The sequence below is a fragment of the Xiphophorus maculatus genome, chromosome 21, assembly GCF_002775205.1.
Source record: "Xiphophorus maculatus strain JP 163 A chromosome 21, X_maculatus-5.0-male, whole genome shotgun sequence".
Lineage (NCBI taxonomy): Eukaryota > Metazoa > Chordata > Actinopteri > Cyprinodontiformes > Poeciliidae > Xiphophorus > Xiphophorus maculatus.
Window position 1 is genome coordinate 10,108,547 of NC_036463.1, and position 24,680 is coordinate 10,133,226.

At 37.7% G+C, this 24,680-nt stretch overlaps 2 protein-coding genes across 2 annotated transcripts in view; both read right to left on the bottom strand.

The window, feature by feature from the left end:
- Positions 1–18,409, bottom strand: part of oxsr1 (oxidative stress responsive 1) — a 41,898-nt gene extending 23,489 nt beyond the window's left edge. Inside the window, exons 1-3 of the mRNA XM_005797822.3 lie at positions 18,055–18,409; positions 8,231–8,343; positions 2,141–2,249 (exon numbers count right to left, since the gene is read on the bottom strand). Of these exons, the coding sequence (XP_005797879.1) occupies positions 2,141–2,249; positions 8,231–8,343; positions 18,055–18,124 (292 nt within the window). The 5' untranslated portion in view covers positions 18,125–18,409. The remainder of the gene's footprint in view (positions 1–2,140; positions 2,250–8,230; positions 8,344–18,054) is intronic.
- Positions 18,410–20,361: 1,952 nt separating this feature from the next.
- Positions 20,362–24,675, bottom strand: myd88 (myeloid differentiation primary response 88). Its single transcript, XM_005797824.3, has 5 exons — positions 24,209–24,675; positions 23,274–23,405; positions 22,022–22,199; positions 21,672–21,763; positions 20,362–21,573 (listed from the first exon to the last, which is right to left on the bottom strand). Exons 1-5 carry the CDS (start codon positions 24,516–24,518, stop codon positions 21,419–21,421), a joined length of 867 nt encoding a protein of 288 aa, XP_005797881.1. The 5' UTR covers positions 24,519–24,675; the 3' UTR covers positions 20,362–21,418.
- Between the last annotated feature and the right edge of the window lie 5 nt (positions 24,676–24,680).

Consider the following 24,680-nt stretch of genomic DNA (forward strand, 5'->3'; position numbering starts at 1 on the left):
AGAGCAACTGCCTGTGATCTCCAGGAAATACATGCATTTGCCTACAATGACTCATAATCAGTCTCTTTGGGTGATTCAGTGACTACATCTCAGATGTGAACTCACACAGTGGAAGGCTATGGAGCCTTCTGATGAAACTATTGTTTACGTGTCACATTCACAACAGGAATTTCCTGAAAAGCCTTTGTGCGCCTATTTCAAAATTCAGCTCTGCAGGTTTTGACTTGAATGAGTTGTTCAGAGAGCAGGTCAGTCCAGGTAGTGCTGACTGATTTGAGTGAATAGTATGTTAGTTTCAGCCCACAGATTTACTCAGTCTGTTCAGGATCAACATTTCCTACAATGCCAGTTCAAAAGATTAGCAAGTAAAGTAAAAAAACATAAAAAATTCTCTCCAGCAGAGATGACTGAAATTTGAGCAAAATTTGGCACCACATGCCGACAGGAAAAAGTAAAAAAGAAAAGAAAATATAACTGGGCAAAAAAAAAAAACAGACTACATTTTTTATTTTTTGATGAAGAAGAGTGAAGTAGGCAGCATTTGCTCTAAGAAACTGCAAGTCTTGAGGCAATATGATGTATTTTGATGAGTCTCAACTTGTACTCATCTGTCCAAAAATCAAAGCTATTGCTGAACTAATCTAAATGCGGTTCAACTCTTTTTTTTTACTTTTTTAAAATCGTGAATCAGACCTGAAGGAATGCTCCTTTCTGCCATTGTCAATATTAAAAAAAGTCTGGGCAATGTCTGGCTAACCGTTGAGCTGTTTTTCAAAAAAAAAAAAAAGAAAAAGCAAAAGACAGAAGCCGGGATGGGGTTGGAGAGTGGACAATCAGGCAGGGGCTGTTCTCCCTCTAGTCTGGTATGCTCTACCCTGTGGAGTGATGCTCTAGAAACTCAACCTCAATGTGGTCCGTTTCCATGGCAGATGTCGCCACGGCTATCATTTAATTACTTCACTGAACAAAGCTCAACATCAAGAGCTTCGGTTTAACGGGGATAAGAGGGAACGAGGCCATCTTAGGTTGCGTCTGCTCCTGCTGTGATGCTGGCTATCGGCTCAAGCGTCGCTTGGTGGGCACGGCGCCCTGAGCCCAGCTGCGGAGCGCCTGCCAAGGGGCTTGTATGCAAGTAAGCCTGGTGCGCCACCTGGGCATGAGCCGTTAGAGTGGGACAAAGCTAACGCAGGGAGGGGCTGAGAATGTCAGCAACAGTTTTCATACTTCAGCGGTACAACCACACGTGTTTTGTTTGGAGTTTGTGTGGCAGACCAAACCAAAGAAGTGCATAAGCAGGAGGAAATGAACATTCATCTTTTTTCAAATAAAATTTGGCATTCATTTTGTATTCACGTTCAGACTTTTAGTAATTACAAAGTCTTAAAGGATGTCTCAATTTAGTCCTGCTTCATTATACGCTACTTTGTCTTGATCTATCACATAAAACACAGATAATTTACACTTAAGTTTGTGTTTGTAACATGAGAAAATGTGTAAAAAATAAAAGGGGCACAGCATGAATACTCATGCAAGAGACCGTTATCAATGAAAATCAGAAAAAATTTGCATTTCTGACAAACACAAGTTTGGGGGAAAAAATGCTTCATAACTAATGGAAAATCCCAACTAGAGTCATATCACTCATATGTTTTAAATTTAATAAATAAAAACAGAACTAAATGATGCAAATAGATGGAACCGTCTGATTTTGATGATCTCTTCCTTACAGGGGCCTCCTCTTCATGCTCCTTTTACTTGGTAATTGCAGCACTGCCACATGGTTGCCATGTGGGCTGTTATTACCTCTGCACTGTCATTAGCTCTGAAACAAGTTAAAGACCACAGAGAGCTGCAGCTCATAGGGAACACAATGAAAACGTGTGTCGTCACATTTCCTGTAATAACAGTTAAATCACAGGCAGCAAGTCAACCCGTTCCTCCGGCTGGCACCCTATCGTCACGAGAACGACATCTAAAAGAATCATCACATTAAAACCAGGAAGACAAAGTGAACCATCCTCATCCTCTTTTTTTTGTTATATTTAGATTATTTAAATATTTTTTATAATGCAGGCACCCTATTTGGAGTAGCAAGGACTTTTATTTGGCAGATATGAGATGAAATATGATGTTCACTTACCCCCACTGAGCAGTTTCATAACCAGCCACAGTTCATCCTTCACAACAAAGGATGTGTAGTAAGACACAATGTTGGGGTGGTGGCACTGGCTCATGGCCTGAATCTCTTTCTGTTAGAGGAAACACAAGAAATTATCGTCAAAAATACCCCATAAATAATCTGAAATGTCTGGGCATAAAATAGTCATCATTCAGTTTTTTACATTTTGAAATCGGAGACCATCCTTAATCCGAACATTTCTCACAGTGTACAGAAGTAATGTAATCTGCTATGTAATCAGGGCATTATGCTAAAATACTTCTGAAAATAAAATACTGGGGAAGCAACAGAGCAGATGCGGAAACTTTTATTTCTGCGCTGTAAAACTACTGCAAGAGAGAAATAAACCAAATCCTAAAAGCTTCTGCTTTCCTTTAATGTGATGTTTGGGATTGATGTGACATCAGTAAGCAAAGGAAACCTGCTATGTCACTGCAATGCACAGCTATGCAGAGGCATAAAAAACACTGCCAGCACTTAGCTCTTTAAACAGATTTAAAGCTTTGTTATCGCGTGCAGTGGTATGTGGGTTGTGTGTGTCTGTGTGTGTGTCTGCCTGGAAAGCAGCAGAGCTGAGGTAATGCTGGCATAGCGGACTAATTCATCACTTTACCACCAAACCAAAAGTTGTTCACAGAGAGACGAGCTTCCTTCGAGACAGAAAATACAGCTGACCTTTGGCAGTAGGATCACTGACTCGAAGAGGTTTTGTATTTTTATGTGTGTGCTGGAATACTTAGACATGATGGATCTCATGGCTAAAGAAAAAACACAGGTGGTGAAATCAGATGGTGTAAATACCCTGTTTATTGTAAGGCCACAATAACGACAGACAGAGCTGGTGTAACTGAGCTAGGTATGCAGACCACTTGCACTAAAACAAAGATTTTACTATCCTTGAGCTAATTTTAGACTAATCTGGTGGCATGCTTAGCATCAATGTTCATTTGAAAGACCCATTAGTCTCCAGCCTTTAACTTCTGGGTGATATTTTGAGATGTTGCTTTGATTTTTTTACAGTAATTGTTACTCAAGTTGCCTATCTATTTTCTAAAGTGTACCAGATCTTCCATCAGTAAAAACACACAACGTGATGCTACTACGCCTGTGTTTCACTTTCTATTCTCTAAATAAAAATCAAGTTCAAAACCTTATTAGATGAAAGAAACAATGCTACAGTGCAGTACCACCAGCCATGTACATAATATAACATTAACTTTATTAATGAGTAAATATGTTTTGGTTTTATATTATTTATTACTGATAGATCCATGCAACTCTGGAAGTTACCACATTTTTCCCAATTTCAGAATATTTATTTTTTGTAAAATAATTAATTTAACATAACAGGTGCACTGAAGGCCAGAGAGGCATTTTAACTCTCAAGCTAAGCAGACTTGTTAAAGACATCAGTCAATAGATGTCTTTGAACCCCCCCCCCAAAAAAAACTGCATGTAATCAAAGTCAGATACTCCATCAGCATAAATGCTTAGCTCACACATTGTGCATTAGCTGCAGAGCGGTTCTGCTGCAGAGTCATCACTATTGAAGCTGTGGCTCTCAGTCTGGCACTTCAATAAGGAATCTCTTCAGCAGAATAACTTCATGATTCCGAGTACATTTAGCACAAAAAAGTGCTACAAGTTAGAGCAATACAAAACAAGGTTGAGTACAAACTGAACATTTCTCTCTTAAATCTTCATGACCTCTCGGTCTACACCGCACACAGCTGTAAGGTGACAGCTGTGCGAGGAGATGAACCCGGAAAAATAAAATATGGAATAACAAGGAGCTTATTCGGCAAAGTTTCCTATTTTTTTTACATATACACTGAGAATGGGATTTTGAAAGTTTTACTTTATCTTTCAAAATAAAACTTAATTTATTTTGAAACAATTATGGAAATACTAGTTTTAATCAAAATATCCCACATTATAATCTGATGTTTTGGCATTGTATTAAAACAAAAATGTTTTCTTACAATAACACATGTTCCCACACATCCTATCAGTGTTTTTATGCAGCTTTTGTTTGATGGGTAGGTGCTGCAACAACTGGTCTAAATACTAACCCAGGCATAACCAGCAGTTGTTTTTCCCCATTCATCTAACTTTGAAAGTAGACCAGACACACAAAGACGTCCACACCGCAAACAGTTTTCTTATCTTTTGATTAAATTATGGACTTAAAGTCATTCATTAACCTGTGTAACCCGTTACGCTGTGAAGGCCATTAGGACAAAGTAAAATGACCAACTGTGTCCCACTTTTGTTGTCAATCTAGACACAAAAAAGTATTTTTAAAGAAAAACAGAACATTTGATTCCATTAAATTCTATCTATGATTTTTATTTTATGTGTTTTAAAATAAAAACTTCAATCATCATCTTTAGACCTAAGAAACTAGTGATCAGACCTGAAATCTGGGTGTAGCAATGGACTCAGAATCTCCAGAGACACATAAAGATAATTATCAAATCAGCCTTCTATCACATAAAAAACATTTTCAAGGTCCAATGTTCCAAGATCTCAACCACACGTTGCATCAGTGTCTTCACAGGTCTTTATAAGAACTCAGACAACTGCTTATTTGTTGTTTTATTTAACTTGTAATCAAGTAATGCTCTTTCAGTTGCCTTGTTGCTGAAAATTTGTTATCCACAAAAGTCTCTTGTTTTAAACTTATAGAAAACCACCATTTTTATTTACCGTAATTAATTTTTGTTATTTCATCCTTTATTTATTACATAAACCTTCCTCCTCTATATTTCTGTAGCATTTATTTTATTATTGTGCTTCTTCTATGTTTATTTCTATGACAGATCACCTGACTGCTACGATATCAATGACTTTAATAATAAAACTTGTAGTTACCAGTTGAGAAAGTGACAGGTCATGCTAAAAGTCAGCCCTACCTAATCTTTCTCAATAATCTCCAGACATCTAACCTACACAGAAACACTACTCACTATTAATAATATTTTTCTAGCCAAAATTCCAGTTCCATGTGATCTGAAGGTACAAATGCAAGAAAATCAGCTTTTACAATCGTGTTAGCAGGGCTGAATGTGTGTGAGATGTGTTTATTTTCATAAACAGAACTGAAACTGACCAATTGTTGCAACATCGTGTTGTGTACGATAGAGCGCTGCAGCCTTTGAGCCAGTTTAACCTAAAAAAAATCTTCCCACTTCTATTTTTCGACAACAAAGCTCTTTAGATCTATTAAAAAGCTGCCACGTCTGAGAACTTTGAAAGTGAGCAGAAAATAAATGACCTATTGTAGCAAACTGAATAGAGTGCAGGGTCACAAACTGGTGCAACAGAACCGTAGAGATGGCACACACACAGAGAGGCCTCTATAGAAGCAGTATTACATCACCTCTGGTTACTCAGAGTGCCTCACATCCACTATGACTCAATCCCTCTGCAGCTTCCACACATGAACACACACCAAAACTATTTGGAAATGAAGTAGGTGCTGTACTGCAAAATATTTCAATATGTAATCACAGTATATAATCATATAATTATAAACAAAACTGATCACAGAGATTATTTGAGAATCTAACCGTTCTGAAGATAGCCCAGTGGTTTTTAAATGATAATAAAAATAATCACAGATTAAAAATAGGAACACAGTGTTGCTTTTCTGTCCATCATTTGAACAAAGCAAGAGAGCGATGCAATATAAAGGCATGCTGTTAACCAAGAAACTGTCACCAACCACAGATTGACTGCCAGTAATAAAGCCCCAGACCTCTATGGTTGCTGGTAGCACATTGAAGAGCGTCAGACTTGAGGACAACATGTGTGCCTGCAACACGGGCGTCCGCCTGGCGCCAGCATTTGGATTTCCTCCCGGTTAAGCGAGTGCTCTCAGCATCAGGAAAACCAAATGACCAGAATAAACACTCAAGAAGAACTGGCAATTCTGGTTGGCATTGTGTCAGCAGATTTGGCCCTTCAGACAAAATTAAAACATCAATGCTAAATCATCAGTAGTCTAGGCAACCTCTGACTCAGCTTAGTGATTCAAAGAGCGCCTGATTTGCTTCCGCTTTGCGTGCAAATGGAGAAACAATTTTTTATAGTTGGACAATAATAAGAACTTGGAAAGTAAAATTGTAATTAAGGACAATATTTTACTCTGTATCCCTAATATTCAAGTGCAACTTTAATGCTAACTAGCCATTTTATGAGAACTGAGACTTGTTCAGATTAAACAACCACCTTTCACTTTTAATTATTCACCTTCTGATATCACTTCGAATAGGATTTTATTTTTTTACATTTTATCTTATAACTCATTTTCATTTTATTGAAAAAACTGTAAAACAGTGACTTGCAATCGCTGTCCTGTCAACACCCGAGTTGTGAATCTCTGCATATCCCTCAGACAAAGAATTGAACAGCGCTCTCTGAATTGTTCAAAGTTTGGCATATTGTTTAGAATTTAACCTGCATTAAATTTCAACACAACTTTCTACCTGGCCTTTCTGCCAAGCCCCCGGATCTTCGTGATGCCGTTTATTCACTAATGTTATCTAACAAACCTCTCAAGCTTTCAGAGAACAGCTGGATTTAGGCCAAATTAAAACAACACATAGTTGGACTGACGTAGCTGAGTTTTGAAGGTGTACAGATGCACTTTTTATTTACTGACATCAAAGCACATCACACTTCTGAGATGTTAATCTGGGTTCACCAACTTTAAACGCATGTATCCTTTAATTCCACTTCAAAATTATCCATTACTCTGTGTTGGTTTATTACATAAAATCCAAGAAAATACATTGAAACTTGTGATTTTAACATGATTGAAAGTATAAAAGTTTTGCCGGGCACCATAAATGCAAGAGAATATTTAAATATTGCCACCTTACATTTTGAAAGAAGTGCCCATAATATCTGCTCTACTCCATCCTTCCAGAGCACCGGCCTGGTATATCATATAAGAGAAAAACTACAAAAGTAGACCCAGAGAGATGATGTACTATTGCTTCTCTACCATCAAAGAATTTCAGAGACGAGGCTAAATACCTGCAAGCTCTGGCAAAAACCTTCTGCAGCCTACTTTAAAGCAGAGATCTTGGAAGGGACAATCTGGCTTCAATTTCGTCCATCCTCGCCTTTTAAGTGGGCACCCAGCACACTGTGGAGCTGTGGGAGGAAAACCACAAGCAGGAAATCCGATCGCGCAGTACTCCATGTGACCTCCTCCACCGAGAATCTGGGAGCAACATTCCCCTGATTCATGCTGCAGGATTCAAGGGGGTGGGGAAGGGTTTAGTGTTGCCGGTGAGTACTGAGCAGCCTGGCTGCCGGTTTTCTCCGGCCATGATCTTCGAAGGATGCGTGTAGGCTTACACAATATTTATTTCCTGTGAGATCCTATCTCGGATTTCGGGTAGAGTACCTGGAAGGGCTGTAAAAGCACATTACTCATCCTTCTCTGGAAGAGAAGGGTAAATCTAACTTCTACTACATTATAATACCTCAAACCGCACCTACTTCAATCACAGAATCATATTTTGACACTCTTAAGTGATAAAAAGATTGATTTTGAATAGAAAAGACTGTTTTGAGCCAACACAATTAATTACGTGATGGTCTGACAAATACAGATGAAACCACTTGCTGTTCATGAACCGGAGCCACAAACAAGCATCCGATTATATTTAAGTACAGAAGAACGTTTATGAAATGGGACATAATGTCACCCCCTCTGGAGCTAAATCAGCTGCATGTTGTTCAGTAAAATATGCGTTTACCTGCAGTGCAACACTGGTTTAAACTGCCTGGCATGAAGACGCAGCAAAGCGCTGCTGTGAGAGGCTGCTCCAGCAGTTTGCCATCTGTAAGTGGAGCCCCACTTTAAGGGAGCAACTAGAATAGTGTCTAAAGTGACAGGATCGATTGGAGGCATGCCCAGAGAAAGTGAGTAATGAGAAGCAGGGGTAGAATAAATTCCACACACGCACAAAGAATACAGATTTCTTAAACTTAATCTAAAACTAAAATTGGACTCAAAAAAAAGAACCAACTTACCAGGAGTTCATCCATACTGGTCTGGCACTTCTCTAGGTTGATCCGTTTGATGGCAACCTTCTCCTTTCGGGGTGTACAGTAGGCTGCCTGGACCACTGCTGTGGCTCCACTACCTGGGGAAAAAAAACAACAAATTCTTCACTTACTTTTATTCCAGCAGAGAGTTGTTTAATACAATATGGTACGGGATCTCATCAAAACTTTTAACGGCTTTATTCCAACACTTAACATAAGACGCTATAGCTCAGTGACAGTGAGATTTCTACATCAGCTGAGAGGTAAGAAGATCCAGACCACAATAAGACGCACTGATGCTTCTGATGAGGCTTTTTTATCAACAATAAGATGCCATTGTTGACTCAACGGTATCTACAACAAAATAGCTGATAAGGAAAAGAATCAAGGTGGTCAGACCTCAACCTGATCGTACTGCTGTGGTGAGATCTTTAGAGAATTGTGCAGAAATTAATGCCTGAAAATCTTGAACAAAAAAAAATTGATGCAAGTAGGAGTTGGGTCATAACTCCTCCACAATGTGGTGAAAGATTGATGAAGTTAAACAGAAAAGTGATCATGGAGAGTTACTGCTGCAAAACCAACACTGACAACATTATTTGAGGAAGCTTTTTGTAAATCCTTCAAGAGCGGGCTCTTCGGTTTGGAGTGCCATCTGATAAGAGTTAAAAGCTGATAAAACCCTCTGCAGGAGAGGCATGCCTGTTGTTTCTGCATCGTGTGAGGTCAGTTAACTTCCCCCTCACGGCTCTTATTTAACACCATGAGCTTAAGGCTATTTTCACTGGTTCTCTGGTAGAAATGTGCTGGGAGGCTTCCTTCCCTGTCAGAGTAAGCTTTTCCTGACTTCATAACTGCGACAGCCAAACATTTACAAAGTGCTCATTGTTTGAAGGATTTAATTGGTCCAAAAATGGAGTGAGGTTTAAAAGAGGAGTTAAAAAAAGCCTGCAGATCTTAATGAAATAATAAAGCTGTCCCTGTAGATATGTACCATTTTAATCCAGCTTTTTTTAATCAAATTAAATACGACTCCAGGCAATAAGGCAGCATAGTGGGAAAAAAAAGAGAGGCTAACATTATTTAAAGAATAAATAAATAAAAGGCAGGGGGTAAAAAGAAATGCTTGCTGATTCAAATAATCTAATAAAACAGCAATTTCCTTGGAAGATCCAAAGAGTAAGCATAATTTATTTATCCCTAACAACATCTGAAAAAAGTAAAACCAATTTCCTAAGATCACAATGGTCTATTCTCCTGATTCTGTCTGGCCGGCATTCAACAGGATTATCAAGATAAGCTAATGGGCTGTAAATTTATCTCCCAGCTTCAGCACCTTTAGCCAGGACTAACACCAAACGAGCACCTGGAGACGGGCCACTGATGGGGCAGAACCACAGTGAGCCTGTTTCCCTGTAGCACCGGTTGTAAAAATCCTTTACAACAATGAATTGGAATGTTGGGTTTAAAGGGTTCTGCATAGTCAAGCCGAAATCAGTGCTCATTGTCGCAGCTGCCTCACAAAAATCACATAATTTTGTTCACAGACTTGCTCCTTCTTATCACAACCCTCCCTGGTGAACTTTTCGCCCCCCTAAATACGCAAATTTGTTGTGTGGTTGGTCTGAATTTCATGCAGGCGGAAGAACTATGCTCTGTACAGAAAAGTCCAAAATCAAACTTTTTGGGCTGTGTGACTTTTTGAGGCTACATAATGAGAAAAAATTGACATCTCCACAGTGATACAAATTCATGCCACAATTTCATATCTTTGTTACATAAAAGTACAATACGATACACATGTGAAAAGCATTGCAGCCACTGTATACAGTCTCAGGGTAACACCAGGTGCGATTGTATTAAGAAATGTATACCAACTTCACAGATGGAAAAAAATAAAAATTAGATGATCAAGCTATTCTATCAGAGCCAAAGGAAGCAAAATGGAGCTAAACTCAGCAAGGGCAGGATTGAGGCCAACATCCAAACTACAAAGCTGTCTGGCAAAGACATAAAGGCAACATGAAAAGCAGAAAGGTTTTTTTCCGCAAATACTTAATAATTCAATGCTTAAACTGTATTAATCATATAAACTGAAAAAAAACAACTTTACAGTTGATTCTTTGTTATTTCATGTTCCAAGATTGCAAAAGTTAGCTCAATAGTGACCACATTAAATATTATAGCTCGTTTGATTTTTATTTTTTCTGCAAGGTCACAACACAAAGCTTTCACGCTGTTTTGATTTAGTTATACGTAAAGCAAAGCAGAGGCCCAATTTCTTATTTTTACTTGAAAAAATAGGATAAAGTAAATTATTTTTAAAAATTTAAAAATATTCGATAAAGTAAAAAAAAAATAAAGGACAAAGAAGAGTAGTTACCAAATTAGGTCTTTTGTTTTTAAATTTTATACTCATTTTTTTTTCAAATTGTGCCAAAACCTGCCTCACATGCAGATATTTAGGAAAAAAATCATGCTGCAGATCATGTGACCAAACGTGCACAAATCCGTTGGACAAACATAGCCAAAACAGTCGTGATCTTCTCAAAAAGCAGTCAATGTTTCCGGTAAGCATGTTTTCCTCCAAACAAATCGTGCTCGACATGGGAACCCTAGAGAGAACATTGTATCATAACCTGGCACTACATGACTGGAGCACAACAGCCACAATGTTCTTGACTGTTTTAGCCTCAGTGCCCTCTGGTGAGGGCTTAACCCAGCTGACGTGTTTGGTCTTTGGGGAGTCGTCAGTTTGCGGTCCTATTATTCTGCTTTTTTTTTTTAACGCAGCCTATTGTCCGAGTAAACAGCATAACCCAAAGCAATAATGAACAGAATAAAATCTTAATATACTGGCTCAGCAAACGCATTCAAAGGAGGCACTTAAAGACTATTATAAGAGGTAGAATTTCATGGGAGGATTACAAAGCACACACTAGTTCACACAGTTCAACGAATCTATAATTTTCACCACAAGAAATCACACACACACACACAGTGATATTGCTCAGCAACGCTCAGAAAGGTCTAGAGCAAAATTCAGGTGCGGAACACAGGATGAACCACAACTCTATAGCAACACACACAGGCCTCTATCTAACAGGGAACATGTTGAAAAGTCTAAAATAAAAACCACTGCACCACTGGTGCAGAAAAATGCATGTAAATGAGAAGTTGGTTTTTATTATGCTGCAGCAATAAAAACAAAAAGCAAAAAACAAAAAAAAAACGCATTATTTTAATGCCAACAAAAGTGGTCTGCACTGTAGGTGTTGCAAAGTCTGCATTTAGAGCTGCAGTTTTGCTGCAAAGCACTGATAGAGATCAATGAAAGGAAATCAGAATGATAAACCTGAAGAGATGGCCAGTAAGATAAGAGAGTTCGAGCAACAATGGCCTTTTTCACACAGACCAAAGAGAGGCAGGTTGGCATCACATCAGTGCACCTATACAGAATGAGGCAGCATTATTGTAAAAAGCTGAGTGACAACAGCATTGTTGGTGAGAGCGATGTGCTCCACTCCTCACACAAAATGCAACTTAAGTCTATAAAAACATCTGTCGCCGGCCCAGACTCTGTAATTTGGCTCACAATGATTAAATATAATGGAGACATTTTTAAAAGGTTCTGTGTAAGAAAGACAAACGGTTGGCAAAGTTGCAGATGACTCTTCTTACAGGGAAACTTTAGTATGTATCGGATGACGTATAATGAGTATTTTTGTCATTTATGTTAAACAATGTGAGGTGTACCAAAAAGTATCAGTATTCACTTTCTATGTCTTTAACTCTGCAGCTTGACTTATTTTTCCTGGCACAAAAGTCATTGGAACATCTTAGCATTTCACAGTACAGATCAAATCCAGAGTCTTAAAGAGCTAGGCAGGTCAAATCCTGCACGATTTATAATCAGGACAACATTGTTGGACCAATAATAAAGCTTCAGTGTTTCATTGTTATTTTTAATTAGCAATAATAAATTATGGTTTTACTTGATACTTTGTTGATCCATGTTTCATATTTTAACCTAGAGGCACACACTGTGTTCTAATAATGCATATTGATCAATAATATAGAAGAACTTAGGCCAATTTTGTCATTTAAATAGTTATATGGCCTTTGGGATAGTCATTTGCTGAATTAGTGCTGGCAATAGTCAATATTTACTTAGACTTTATAAAAAGACATATCTTATTTATTTTCAAGTAGCTAAATTTGTTCCTTACCTGTAACTTATGCACTTTTTGCATTTTTAAGTACAAATTTAACATAATGCTTAAATTGATTTGAAACTACAGTAGAATGGGAAAGCATGTTTTTATAAAACTGATAAACGTGCCAGAAAAAAAAACAGTCTTGGTAGTGAGGAAGCACTTCCTAAATGGATCTTGAAAATTCTGTATTTGTATTTCCTAAACAAAATTTCTCTAATTTTGTTATGGAAAGATGTAAAATAACTCCTATTAGCTGAGCATTTCCTAGTCTCAGATCAAACTCGTCTTCAGCTTCAGTGTTTTTGAAATTATATTTTCAAAAACAAATTTAAAAAAACACTACACAACAGGAGCAATTGCTATTGTTTGGATTTTAATGTCATTCGTCAGTGTTTTACAGTGCTTGTACTCAAATAGATTGAAACATCTAAATAACATATCGAATAAAAATTTAATAAAAAGCACACACACAACAATGAGGTCATCAAAACCATTTTTAGAGAACAAAAAATTAATGCTGTGACAATTTACAGACTTTATGCTTTGTCGCAGCACATTGTTAAAGCTTTTATTACTATTTCAAACGTCCTCTTGACTGGAAGTGATTTCGATTCGGTTTTATATGCAACCGCTGTGAAATAACTTAACGCTTTGTCTTTAGTACACCCACTTGTAATCTCTGACTGAGCTTTCCTTTCCTCACGTAAGTAAACATAGATAGTGATGGCAAAATTACTTTAAAGTTTCTTTCCATTATATATTTCCATAAGTTTTATAATGACTCTACATAAGTTATATAGGGTCATTTTTGTGAAACAATCATTTAGTTTCATTGCTGTTAATGGGGAGCGCTTGGGAGTCAGGATCCAAGCAGCCAATTTAAAAGCACATTTCTGCACATAACTGCTATGAAACGACATGAGAATAATGGTGCATTGGTCTGATTTCACTGTTTTTAATTGCGTGCTGGACTCACTGGTTCGTTGCAGCGGTTGCCAGCCATTGTTTCCTCCTGAAAAAGTGTCCTCCTTTTTCAGGAGGACACTCTTAGTCTCAGTGGACATGATTTCGTAAAAAGCTCCGTTGTGGACCCCAAAGTGAAAACAAGCTATTGACTGACAGGGTCAAACGAGGTTTCTGGAAATAATGTACATGGGAGAAGAAAAAAAAAGCTCACAGGTCACATAGTGGAAATTCACTCAATCAACCCACTAAAATAATTTCAGGATTCCCTGGTCTTTAATTTTTTACACTTGCAGTGAACTTTGTTCCTCATGTGTAAGTTTCCTCCAAGATGAGCAACAAGCAGCAGTGTGGCAGCAGCTTTGAGTTTCTTTCCCCCTCATCCCCAAGCCAGTTTAGAGCTTGACGTCATGCGTCTTTCATATTATATGTCCTCAGATACCTGTCTTCAGTATCCAAATGGTATTCAAATGTAAGACAACCAACCGCATCAGCACCCACTGATTTACAGCATGCGTTCCTCGATTGCGCAGGATGCAGCATGTTAAAACCTGATGCAGCCTGAACAGTCATATTAGAGCAGAAGTCCTTTTGCTGTGGCTTTTTAAAACCATAAGGAGGGCTGAGTAAAGAACAGGGAGGAGACTTGGTTGCCAGTGGATACAAACAGTGGGAGCATAAAGTTTCCATTGCAGATTTGCCAAGACCAACGATGCAAAGTATGATCCAGGATTGAAGAGACAGGTCTGCTATTTTCCAATGAGCTCTGTCCGGAGCTCAGTGGGATGAAAAAGAGTGGGCGTGAACCATGTAATAATAAGTCCCCCTTTTCCCTCGGGAAGTTACCAAAACAATAGCTCTGCTGGTCACAAAGTCATCCTCAAATCCAACACTTGCACACACATAAGAAGGCAAACTCCGATCAGGCGAGTTGCCTTCAGTAAGATGTGTGGAGAGATGGGATGTAATGTAAGAAATGTCTACTGTAAACTGTTATTGTAGTTTAGCTGTCTTAAAAAATGCCAATATGAGCCCTATACATTCCTTCAAGAAAACCTCAAAGCATTGTTAAAAATCTAGAAAACAAATTAAGAGATTTTGTTATATATATATATATATATATATATATATATATATATATATAAATTAAATAATATTTTCTGGTCCTGGACAGTAATTGTGGGTGTGTTTCTAACTTTTTTTTTTTAAACATATAGAAACTGAAAATGGAGATGCACTAAGAAATTAACTACCACCAACACGTGGTACTGGCAACAACAGTCTTCAGTGCCGAAGTAATTACTGAGCAAAGGAGTTAAATATTTTTAAATATAAAGGAATAAAGCCAGGAGCGCAAAAGACCTTCTGAAACAGAGAATTTTCTGTAGAGACATGTCATCTGATCTTTCCAGCTGCTAGAACTGAGCGCTGGAAGTCAACTGAATGTAGGCTATTCTAGGAAAGTTGCTCAACTTTACCATTTGCACTTGACTGCCTAAAAACATAAGCATTAACCTTCAGCTTTATTAATGAATCTATCACCTTTGTCTTTTAATTATTTCTTCACATCTAGTTCTTTATGAGTAGATATGATGTGATGTGTAAAATTGTCCATGATTTAAGGTAAAGAACGAAATGTTTAGTGAAATTTCAAGTTTTTCAGTTTAGCCTAAAACACACAAGAAGTTGGAAAACCCTGCATTGACATGTAGGTCTTAGTCATTACATTAATTATGGTACTCTTTTCAAAACACTTGAAAGTTGAACAACTAATGGAGCTAAAATTGTGAGAGATTCAGAACTCTGGCTGCAGGATTCAATAAGTGAATCCAGTTTAGGGAGATGACTAAACACAGAAACTGAGACATCTCAGAAAAAACTTTTAAATAAAAAAACAAAACATTGAGGGAAGGCAGAATAGTGTAAATAAAGGAAGCTGTGTAATAATAGCAGTTTTATTGTTTAATGTTCTCAGAGGAACCCTGCAGACAAGTTGCGAAAGTGATCTGTGCCTGTTTAGATGAAATACAAACTAAACCACCTTCTTTACATTTAGGGAACAAATTCTGACTAGTTTTAGCATATCCGTAAAATAAAACAGAATCTAGGCTAACTGCCCTAATAATTTCTAAACCCCTGCATTAAGACAGTGATCCCTATCCCTAAATATTTTTAAAGTCAGCATGGTACAGGTCGAAAGCTTCAAAAGCCTCAGCAGCTTCAAACCTCTGGGCAAGTTGTGCTTAACGCAGCACAGGAAAATGCCACAGAACTGGTTTCTGTACAAGAGTCTTTATCTCTGAGTGCAAGCTAAAAGTGCCAGCTGTTATCTTGAGGGGCTTGAATTTTCCAAGAAAGTATAGGGAAAAATTACAAGTATTTAAAACTCACAAAAAGGAAAGATAAACATATTACAGTAAGCTTTCAATCTTGACAGCCATCCTCTGATCTTCTTTGGACATTAAGGAAAAACTAAAATCTATCAAATAAGCAAATATGTCATCATTATGCAGAATATGAATGCATGACAATTGAAACACCAAATATTGCATCCAAGCAGTCCTTTAAAATTGCAATGCTGCATTCACTGACACTGTTATGAGTTATTGTGCAGCATTAATATATCTTGCTTATATAAACTTGATTTCATAGTTAGAAAACAATTATTTCTAGGTTTTCTGATCAAATAAAAACATCATGTTTTTAATGGGCCTTTCTGTATTTTTGGTGAAAAAAAAGGATGAAAAGAAGAATAGCTCTTGGCCAAATTACAAAAAAACAGTCTGAACAAAAAGCTATTTCTGACACCATTTTAAAACTCTATAGAGATATTTAATGAAACCAAAGAACACATGGTAAAAGTAGCCTTTTTAATCAGTAATGTATAAAAACACTACAAAATTTGATCAAATTATGTGCTTAAAGTTATTAAGAGCCCCATGCAGCTTCAGAGATGCAGGTTGACAACTCCTGATTTAGAAGAAGCATTCTCAGAAAAAGATATAGCATGTTAGATACAAAACATACAATACACATTTGAATGCTAAACTAATACAAATATTTTGGTTGTCTACCAATACTAAGAAACAGATCATTCTTGGCTATACAATGCATCAGCACCATTGCAGTAATTCCAAAATTTTGTGCTTCAAAATCCATTACTGTTGATTGATTTTTACTGTTGATTTGAGATCTCAACAGTAATTAGTTGAAGTCCTGAAGTATTGCTAATATGGCGATTTAAAAAAAGGTCTAAATTGTTCAGACGAACAGTCTAAACAACTATGATATTATTTTTACCCTTTTGTAACTGGTAGGAAAAGAAATCTAATGGCTCAAGAAAGAGTGTGAGAAACCTATGGCTGATTAACTGTTAATAACAACAATGTTAAAGTTAGCATCTGCTATATGGCTTCCCATCAGTGCTAAAGTGCTGTGTTTGAGCATTTTTTTAATGAGTCTGGACTGTATTCAATCATGTCTACTTGAAAATCCTAATTGCTTAGATTGGTTAAATCTGAAATGAATAATTTCAAACTAAATACAGAAAAAACAAAAACTTTGAGATTTATTAAACCCCTATTCTGTTTATAAAAGCACAAACAGGGAGAATTTATTTGCTTTTCTTGAATTTGGACCACCTTAGAATTATGCTGGTCAAGTTAAACCTGGAGTGAACTATTCTACACAAATTAGTTTCTTAAAAATAGTTTGTGATCTTAAAAAAACAAAACATATTGGCATTTTCGATTTTTATTTAAAAAATAGCTTCCTTGTGAACCCAAAACGTTAAATCACTAGCCTCCTATACTCTCTTATAATAGCCAGTGCGTCTAATCTCATGTAGCAACCATCTTTGACTTTTATATGACTTCATCACAAGACCGTCCACGGGATATTTCACGACCCACAGTGAGATCACGACCCCCACTTTGGGAATATGTGATCATGTGTTGCAACTTAGATGGTGCTTGCATTTTTATAGAGTTTTTAAAAAAAGTTTGACTTCTAATGTAGTGTATATATTATTTCACTTCATTAAGTTGTACATTTTGTTTTCAGTCACGTAGCTACTCCCAACTTAGAAACATGTGAATCGGTTTTTCCCCAATGAGTGGGATGGGCGTGAACACAGTTTAAGTTAGTGTCTTATCATGCAGCACTAACGACACGGCTGATACAGAAGCTTTAAAATGCAATGTCCCTAAGTAGCAGTGGTTGCTCACTTTTAAGGCCAAGTCAGGCAGGAAACTCTTGTTTCGGGTTTCGCTAATTGATTTAGCATGGAGCACATAAAAGGACCTTTAAGAAAGTATCACGAGGACAAACAAAAGCGGTTATTTTCCAGCAAATAGTCTGATCCCGGCTGCACGTAAACGTTGAAAATGCCCATTTACAGCCTCGTAAATTGTTCTGTGTCCAAGTCAAAACACGGCGAGATTGGCCAACTCTCCCAATGCCTTCAGCTCAGCCTAAATTTAGAAAAATAAAAGCCTTATTGCTTCTCTTTTCGTTTTCCAGCTACCTAAGCTAGAGTTCAGCGCTGTGAGTTCCGCTTTGGGTGAGCTAATAGTGAGACATTCACAAACTGCCGGTTAACAACATGCTAACAAGCTAATGATCACATACCAATCACCTCCAGGAGCTCGTAATCATCTTTGTTGATGGACCAGGGTTGGGAGCTCGGGTCCTCGGACATGGCTGAGAGAGTCTGCTAAGGCTATTATCTGTGGAAAAGGTGCTAAATCCACCAAAAACTGCAACTGAGAACAAGTCAAAGTAATCCAAACAGAGCCAGCAAGGGCGACACTTCCCCTTCTTTGCGAATCCCGCAGCACTCCTGTCATTCCCAAAGTTTGACACCAGCCGAGCGCGGCCCCGCCTACCGCATTCCTCCCGAGCAAATACTGGACCTTCGTGGCTGTGCAGCTACCAGATAGGTTCGGCTCGGCCTGCCAGATCAACCCGGGGTCCTGCGCTTCAAGATGAGGTTACATGTTATGATTGGCTGGACTTCCGTGCGTGCTGCGTAAATGTCGGTACGTCTTAGCGTGAGATAAGAGAAGTGGAGGGATAAGAAAATTATATTTTTTCTACCATTTGTTCTAGTTATTTTCTTCAGTTTATTTTTTTTAATTCCATGATGTGCCTAAAGTACAGTGCATGTTGACGATAAATATATTTACGTTTTTTTTTTATGTTTTTGTGAGCTCAGGCTGATTTTTGTAATATTAAACTGAAAAACGACGTTTACTTAAAGTGAACTATTGATTTATGATTTTTCTTTTACTTCTCCTAATTTTCTCTAACGTTTCTAATTTTCCAAATGAGTTAGAAGTTGTTCTTTAAGAATTGCTCATGAAATGTTTTCTGGAATAAAAATGTGGAAAAAGTAGTACCATATAAACTCAGTTTAACAATTTATTTCTTTGGCATTCCCAAATATCTAAATCATAGGCTATTTTCTTTATTTAAAACTTCTAATTTGTCTTACGGCGGCTGGAAGGAAAAGTTCTTAATAAACAGTGTATCATTGAGCTTTATAATTAGCAAATAAGTAAACTTTAAATTAAATTCGACTAGTACAAAAGATAATAAAGTAAAAACATTTACTTTAACTCTACATAGGCAGGATAGCTTTTATTTATCCTATGTCAACAGAATTCTCCATATTAATCTGAACACCACATTGACATAACGCACACTGTTCCTTTAAATATTGATTGTTGTCAATTTACTTTTCTCTTAGATACATTTGTGTCTGTTTATGTATATTTGTAACTACGACATGATACTATATATATATGAATGAAGTGCGAAACTGTGATTATGTAACGACCTGGTATAGAGCAAGGCTTTCTGGTGATATTAAGAACTGCAGCTGGTGTGACACATATTATGCGTAAAGGCGGGGACGTCATCTGCCCACGCAGGACCCCCAGCTTGTGTGGCATCAACCAGTGGGCATATGTGGCATATGAGCCAAACTTCACACTGTAGATCCGAGATTACGCTAAAGAGATTTGTTTTCTCTTTATTGTAGAAACATATTGCCCGAACTGATTCATCTCGGAACTGCCCTAAACGCGGAAGTGCGACATTACAGGCTCAAATAAATAACATCACTTTGCAGAGCTGTGCCGAGAAAAACACTCCAGGAAGGGCCAATAAGTGGCAGTGTTTGACTCACGCAAATAGTAATATTGTAGAATATGTCCCGATTATAGCACGGCTCGTTCTTATTGTTTACTTTTCTGGAGTTGAAAGGAGGATGTAAGTTACAGCAATAAAGTTGGTTTCTTATTTGTTAGACTCACGTTTAAAGGACTATTTCATCCTTCTGATGGATTAGGTCCACATTTGTTCACCTACCTCCAATTCACAATGTAACAAAGATAGAACATGTTCTTTTTTGGAATCAGAAGAATTTCCACACAGAAAATATCTTAACAAAATAAGTGCACAAACCTGATCTCAGTCAGCTGACAGCTCCTGCACTTTGACATCTAATTCAATTTCACACTTTAAACAACTGCAGTTTAAAGGTGCTGCAGATTCGATTAACAGTGAAATTGCCCTTATTTCAACGAAAAAGTACCGAAACGGAGGCCAACTTCGGATTTGCGAAGAACTTTGTGAATCAACCTTTCGACTGAAATAAATACGAATATGTTCAACGTCTTTCTATTTTCTCTTTAACATAAAAGGCTTGGCAGAGCGAAGAGGCGAATTTCTAGCCCGGGTAAACAGCTAATAATAATAATAATAATTTTTTAAAAAGCCAAGGAAATAACAGCTTTCATGTGAGCTCCCCCCTTTGTAATGTTAGGGTTCAACAGCGCCATCTGCAGGAGACTTATTTTTATTTCACAATCACACTGGATAAGAGTGACTCCAGAACAGCCCGTGCTTTCAGATGTTCCCACGCACTTTTTCAAACCAAAAACTCCCCATAGAATAGAACAAAAGGGTGGTTTTATTTATAATTATTTCAAACAATCATTTTCTAAACATTTATGCAGGTAAAATACACACTCATTTATAATTAAATAGTTCTAAAAATTCATTGTAAACATATAAATCTGAAACATAAAAAGCACGAGGCAAAGAGCTGCTAAGCTTGTGCAATAATTACAGTCACAATTTCACTTCCTGCTCAGCTCCAATCTTGTCTTAATGTTGACTCAACAGAGGAAGTAAATTAGACACCTAAAAAAGCTTATACGGAAAACGTAGCACATCCTGCACTGCATCTGAAAAGATGTCCTACACTTAGAAAATAACAAGCAATGTAACTTTCATACTTTAGTAGCATAGTAACTTTAGTAACTTTAATGTTGTGCCAGATGAAATGAATTATAATGGAAATGTAAGGGAAAGTAAATTAAAATGTGCTAAAACCCTCAGTGTGTTCCAGTGCCAGAACAATACACACAAAGAGAGGGAGAAAGTGGCGACAATATCTATTGGCATCCCTGGTAAATGTGTGTAAAAAGCCTTAAAATATTTATTTGATTTATTTTTCATTTTATTTTACTTTTTGCAGTAGCACAATCTCACACTGAAAAATAAAATATTTACCCTTATTTATAGAGATATACTGTATCTTATTATAGCACACATGGGATTTTGAATGTTTGTTTTGCCATTCAAGCAGATAATGTATTCAAAACAAATTAATACTGAAACAGAGGCAAATACTGAAAGATGACACTGTCTTGGAAATAGGACAGAGGAATGGTAAAAAAAAATTATCCATTTCCTCCAGCCTTTTTCCTCACCAATCCAACATATAAAAGATGAAGGTCTGATGTTTCTAAAATTTTCAGCTTGTGGTCATATTTTAAGGTTTTTCACACGTCTTTAGCAGACATGCCGATATATGTGGAAACAATGCATTTGAGTCTGCAACATCTGATCATTGTCCAACATAAAACTTACAATGCAGTAAGAAAAGGCACCCACAGATATAAATCCACTCCTTGCTCTGTGGTTAGGGCAATGAGAGTGCTTTGGCGAGCCGAACCCAGAACCAAGCCTGGGTGCAGGGCCGAGTGTAGTCACATACTGTCAAGAAACGCAGGATGCTGGGAAACGGTTTTGTCATCGACTTGTAGACCACTGGAATGAGACGTTTACTTCGAGCCCCTGAAAAATTTTTAAGGTTTAGTTATGGAGTTTGTTGCAAAATACAGATTTAGGCTGTTTTAAACTGGCAAGAAATAGAAAATAAAAATCCTCTTTACCAGGGCAGAGGCTAAGAGCGAACTTGGTCTGAAAATCACAGGCATCGCTGTCCAGATATTCATCAGAAATCACCACCACCATCCTCTTACACCTGCACACATGAACACACACTATACAGTGGTGAGTTGAATGTGACACAAAAGTAAAGTGGGGAAATTTGAAGACTTTCAGCACGTGAAAAGCTTTTTTGTTGTTATTCTCATTCTATGTTTAAATACTAACAATCCAACTTGTTTGAGCCTAATTAAGTCTCCACAATCACTGAAAGTTGAATCTTGCTGCAAAAACGTTAAGTAATTAAGAGTTGCGAAACAAACAAAGAATATTGTATCGGAAACATAACGCCCACCTTCTCTCAATCAGCTCACTGGTGATGGTCCACACACACGAGCCTGGGAGCACATTCCTGTCGAACACGCAGAGTTTCAAGTTGTACTCTGTCTGCTCCAACTCCCGGATCATCTCAAGGACAAACTCAAAGTCGCTCTGGCAGTAGCAGATGAAGGCATCAAACATCTCTGGGATACCTGGGGTCAATGCGTTTCGATTACTTTCAGCAAAACTTTAACTTAGGGTAAAAAGAAAAAAGGTACATTAAATGAAACCCAAATGTAAGACATTCGCCCACACCAATCATGGTCAAAAAAAAAAAGAAGAAAAAGAAAGATTTCCACAGAAGTCCAAAGCCGTTTGTTGCATTTATGGCTGATGTGCAAAACATGAAAACCCACGAGGCTGTGCACGAAAGTGAGAGTGATGCAAACTTTCTGATAAGGTTAGTTCAAGTTATCTCAATTCTGAGATAACTTGGAGCTTTTCCTGTGTTGATGCTCTGCTCAGAAACAGTGGTTAGACTTAAACTACTACAATTATTTTTTTGAGAACATAGAAACAAGTAGCTCTAATAAGAAGGATTTTATAGTGCAGAAAGAATGAAATAGGGCCATTTCATATTAATGAAAAACACGTAACTTTTTCTAAGCTTTTTTCAAAATGCCTTGGGTGGTCGTAAACAAACACCGTGCAACACACCATACACCATCTGCACAATGAAACATGGCTGCCGCAGCATCATGCTTTTGGGTTGGTTTATTCCATAAAAAAGCATGTTCATGTGTCAGAAGGCGACACACAGAGTCTGTGTCAAGATGCTTCACTTTTCCAACTTTATCTGTAAAAAAAAAATCTATATGAAATAAAGCTTCATTTTTCGTCCACTTTACATTTTGGGACAACTTTATCACATGAAGCATAAAAAAATATTAATTTGTGGTTGTAATGTATAAAAACGAAGAACTTGAAGGAGTACAGATACTCTGTAAGGGCATATGCACTTGTCTTTTGTATTAGGTGACAGGTGTTCCTTATCTACTTTGGCTGAGCATCTCAGTACAAGATAAGCAACATGAAGCCTCTATAGTGATGAACCAAAGACATCCTGCAACCCTTATAGCAAACCGATCACTGAATTTGAAACTATAAGCTAAAATACTTCTTTTGAAATCAGCATTTCAGCTGATCTAGACTGTGTCAAACACATCTTTGTTGTAAATATTTTACTCAGAGAAGAAGTGTAATAGTGAATTTAGAGAAAGACAAACCTCCTGGGATGTCGTCCACAGTGATTCCAGACCTCTCTGGTGTGCGAGGGACACAGCTGTCGACCTCAGGAACCTGGACTGGCGGCTCTGCTTTCTTCTTTTGGGTCTCAAGGTATTTCCTGACGTCCTCGTCTGGTGTCAAAACATACATGTATATGGATGCATATGGAAATAAGGAAGACACAAAAAGCAATCAAAAGCAATTTCAATGTGAAAAAGTAAATGTCCCAGTTCTAAGGTGAAATCAACCATTTAGTGAACTGACACACATTTGCACTTCTAGGACCTGAATCACTTGTCATAATTGATGGAAACATGAATTTGTCTCAAGAAGAAAATCCAGAGGCAGAATGGGCAAACCAGGAGTTCTTGCTTTAAGCCATATGCCGCCCCCCAACTCACTTGTCATAAAAAAGAATAAAGTGAAAAATTTGTTTATGTTTTTTAAATATATAATCCAGTAAAGTAGGCATGACTAACTGTAAAACATTTGTATATCTAGATTATGGAAAAAAAACAAACAAACATGTTGACAATTGTTTTTAAGTTTTAGTGACATACTGTTGAGCAATAATTCACACACTGGATGGACAGAATAAGAATCAGATGAAATTAGGATGTACTTGGTAGAACAAACGGGGATCCTCTCATGTTCGCCTGGATTCAGTCGAAAATGAATCCAGAAAAAAACCCTACAAAGAAACCTGCAGCCCATTATGTTTGATTTTATTGCCGGTGAATAACATCAAAAATAATCGGGAGCTCAAACCCAAGAAAAAACCGGAAGTTAGACCGACTACGAAAACTGTAATGGCCTTGGTTAAAAATGAACCCCCAAATTATTTTCTGCCTTTGGCCCCTTTGGTCGGTTCCGTTAGTCTATCAAATCAGTGAATTGCATCACTATGTATTAATATTTTGTATGAGTTGCGCACCTATCAAAGGTCGGAGATCTTCCACGATGTCTTTCCTCTCCACCTCCTCCAGAATAGAGACCAACTTTCCGACCGAAGTCTCAGAGTTCCGAGCCGCCCAGTCGTCTAGGATGGTCTTGGTGGGGTTCCTGGAAGCCTCGTAGTTCTTTATCTCCAGGTAAGAGAAGCCCATGGTCTCCGCTACAGCCGTCCAGTCGGCAGCCACCGTGTGTTTGGGGTTCAGATAAAGTCCCAACTTTTTCCTTACGGTCACATTAAGCGCAACCAGAGGGATCGAACCAAGATTGACTTTGGAATCGGTACCGTCCATGTTGAAAATAGTTTTTTTGTTTTTTTCCCCCCCACGTCCTGGATTCTGTTTAAAATGAGTGGAAAACAACCTCTGGTGGCGACTGGTGTGATTTTTGAAGGCTGACTGTGTAGTTAGGCACAGCCCACCTGGCTTTTAGTGGAACAAGGAAGTGTTCGCGGC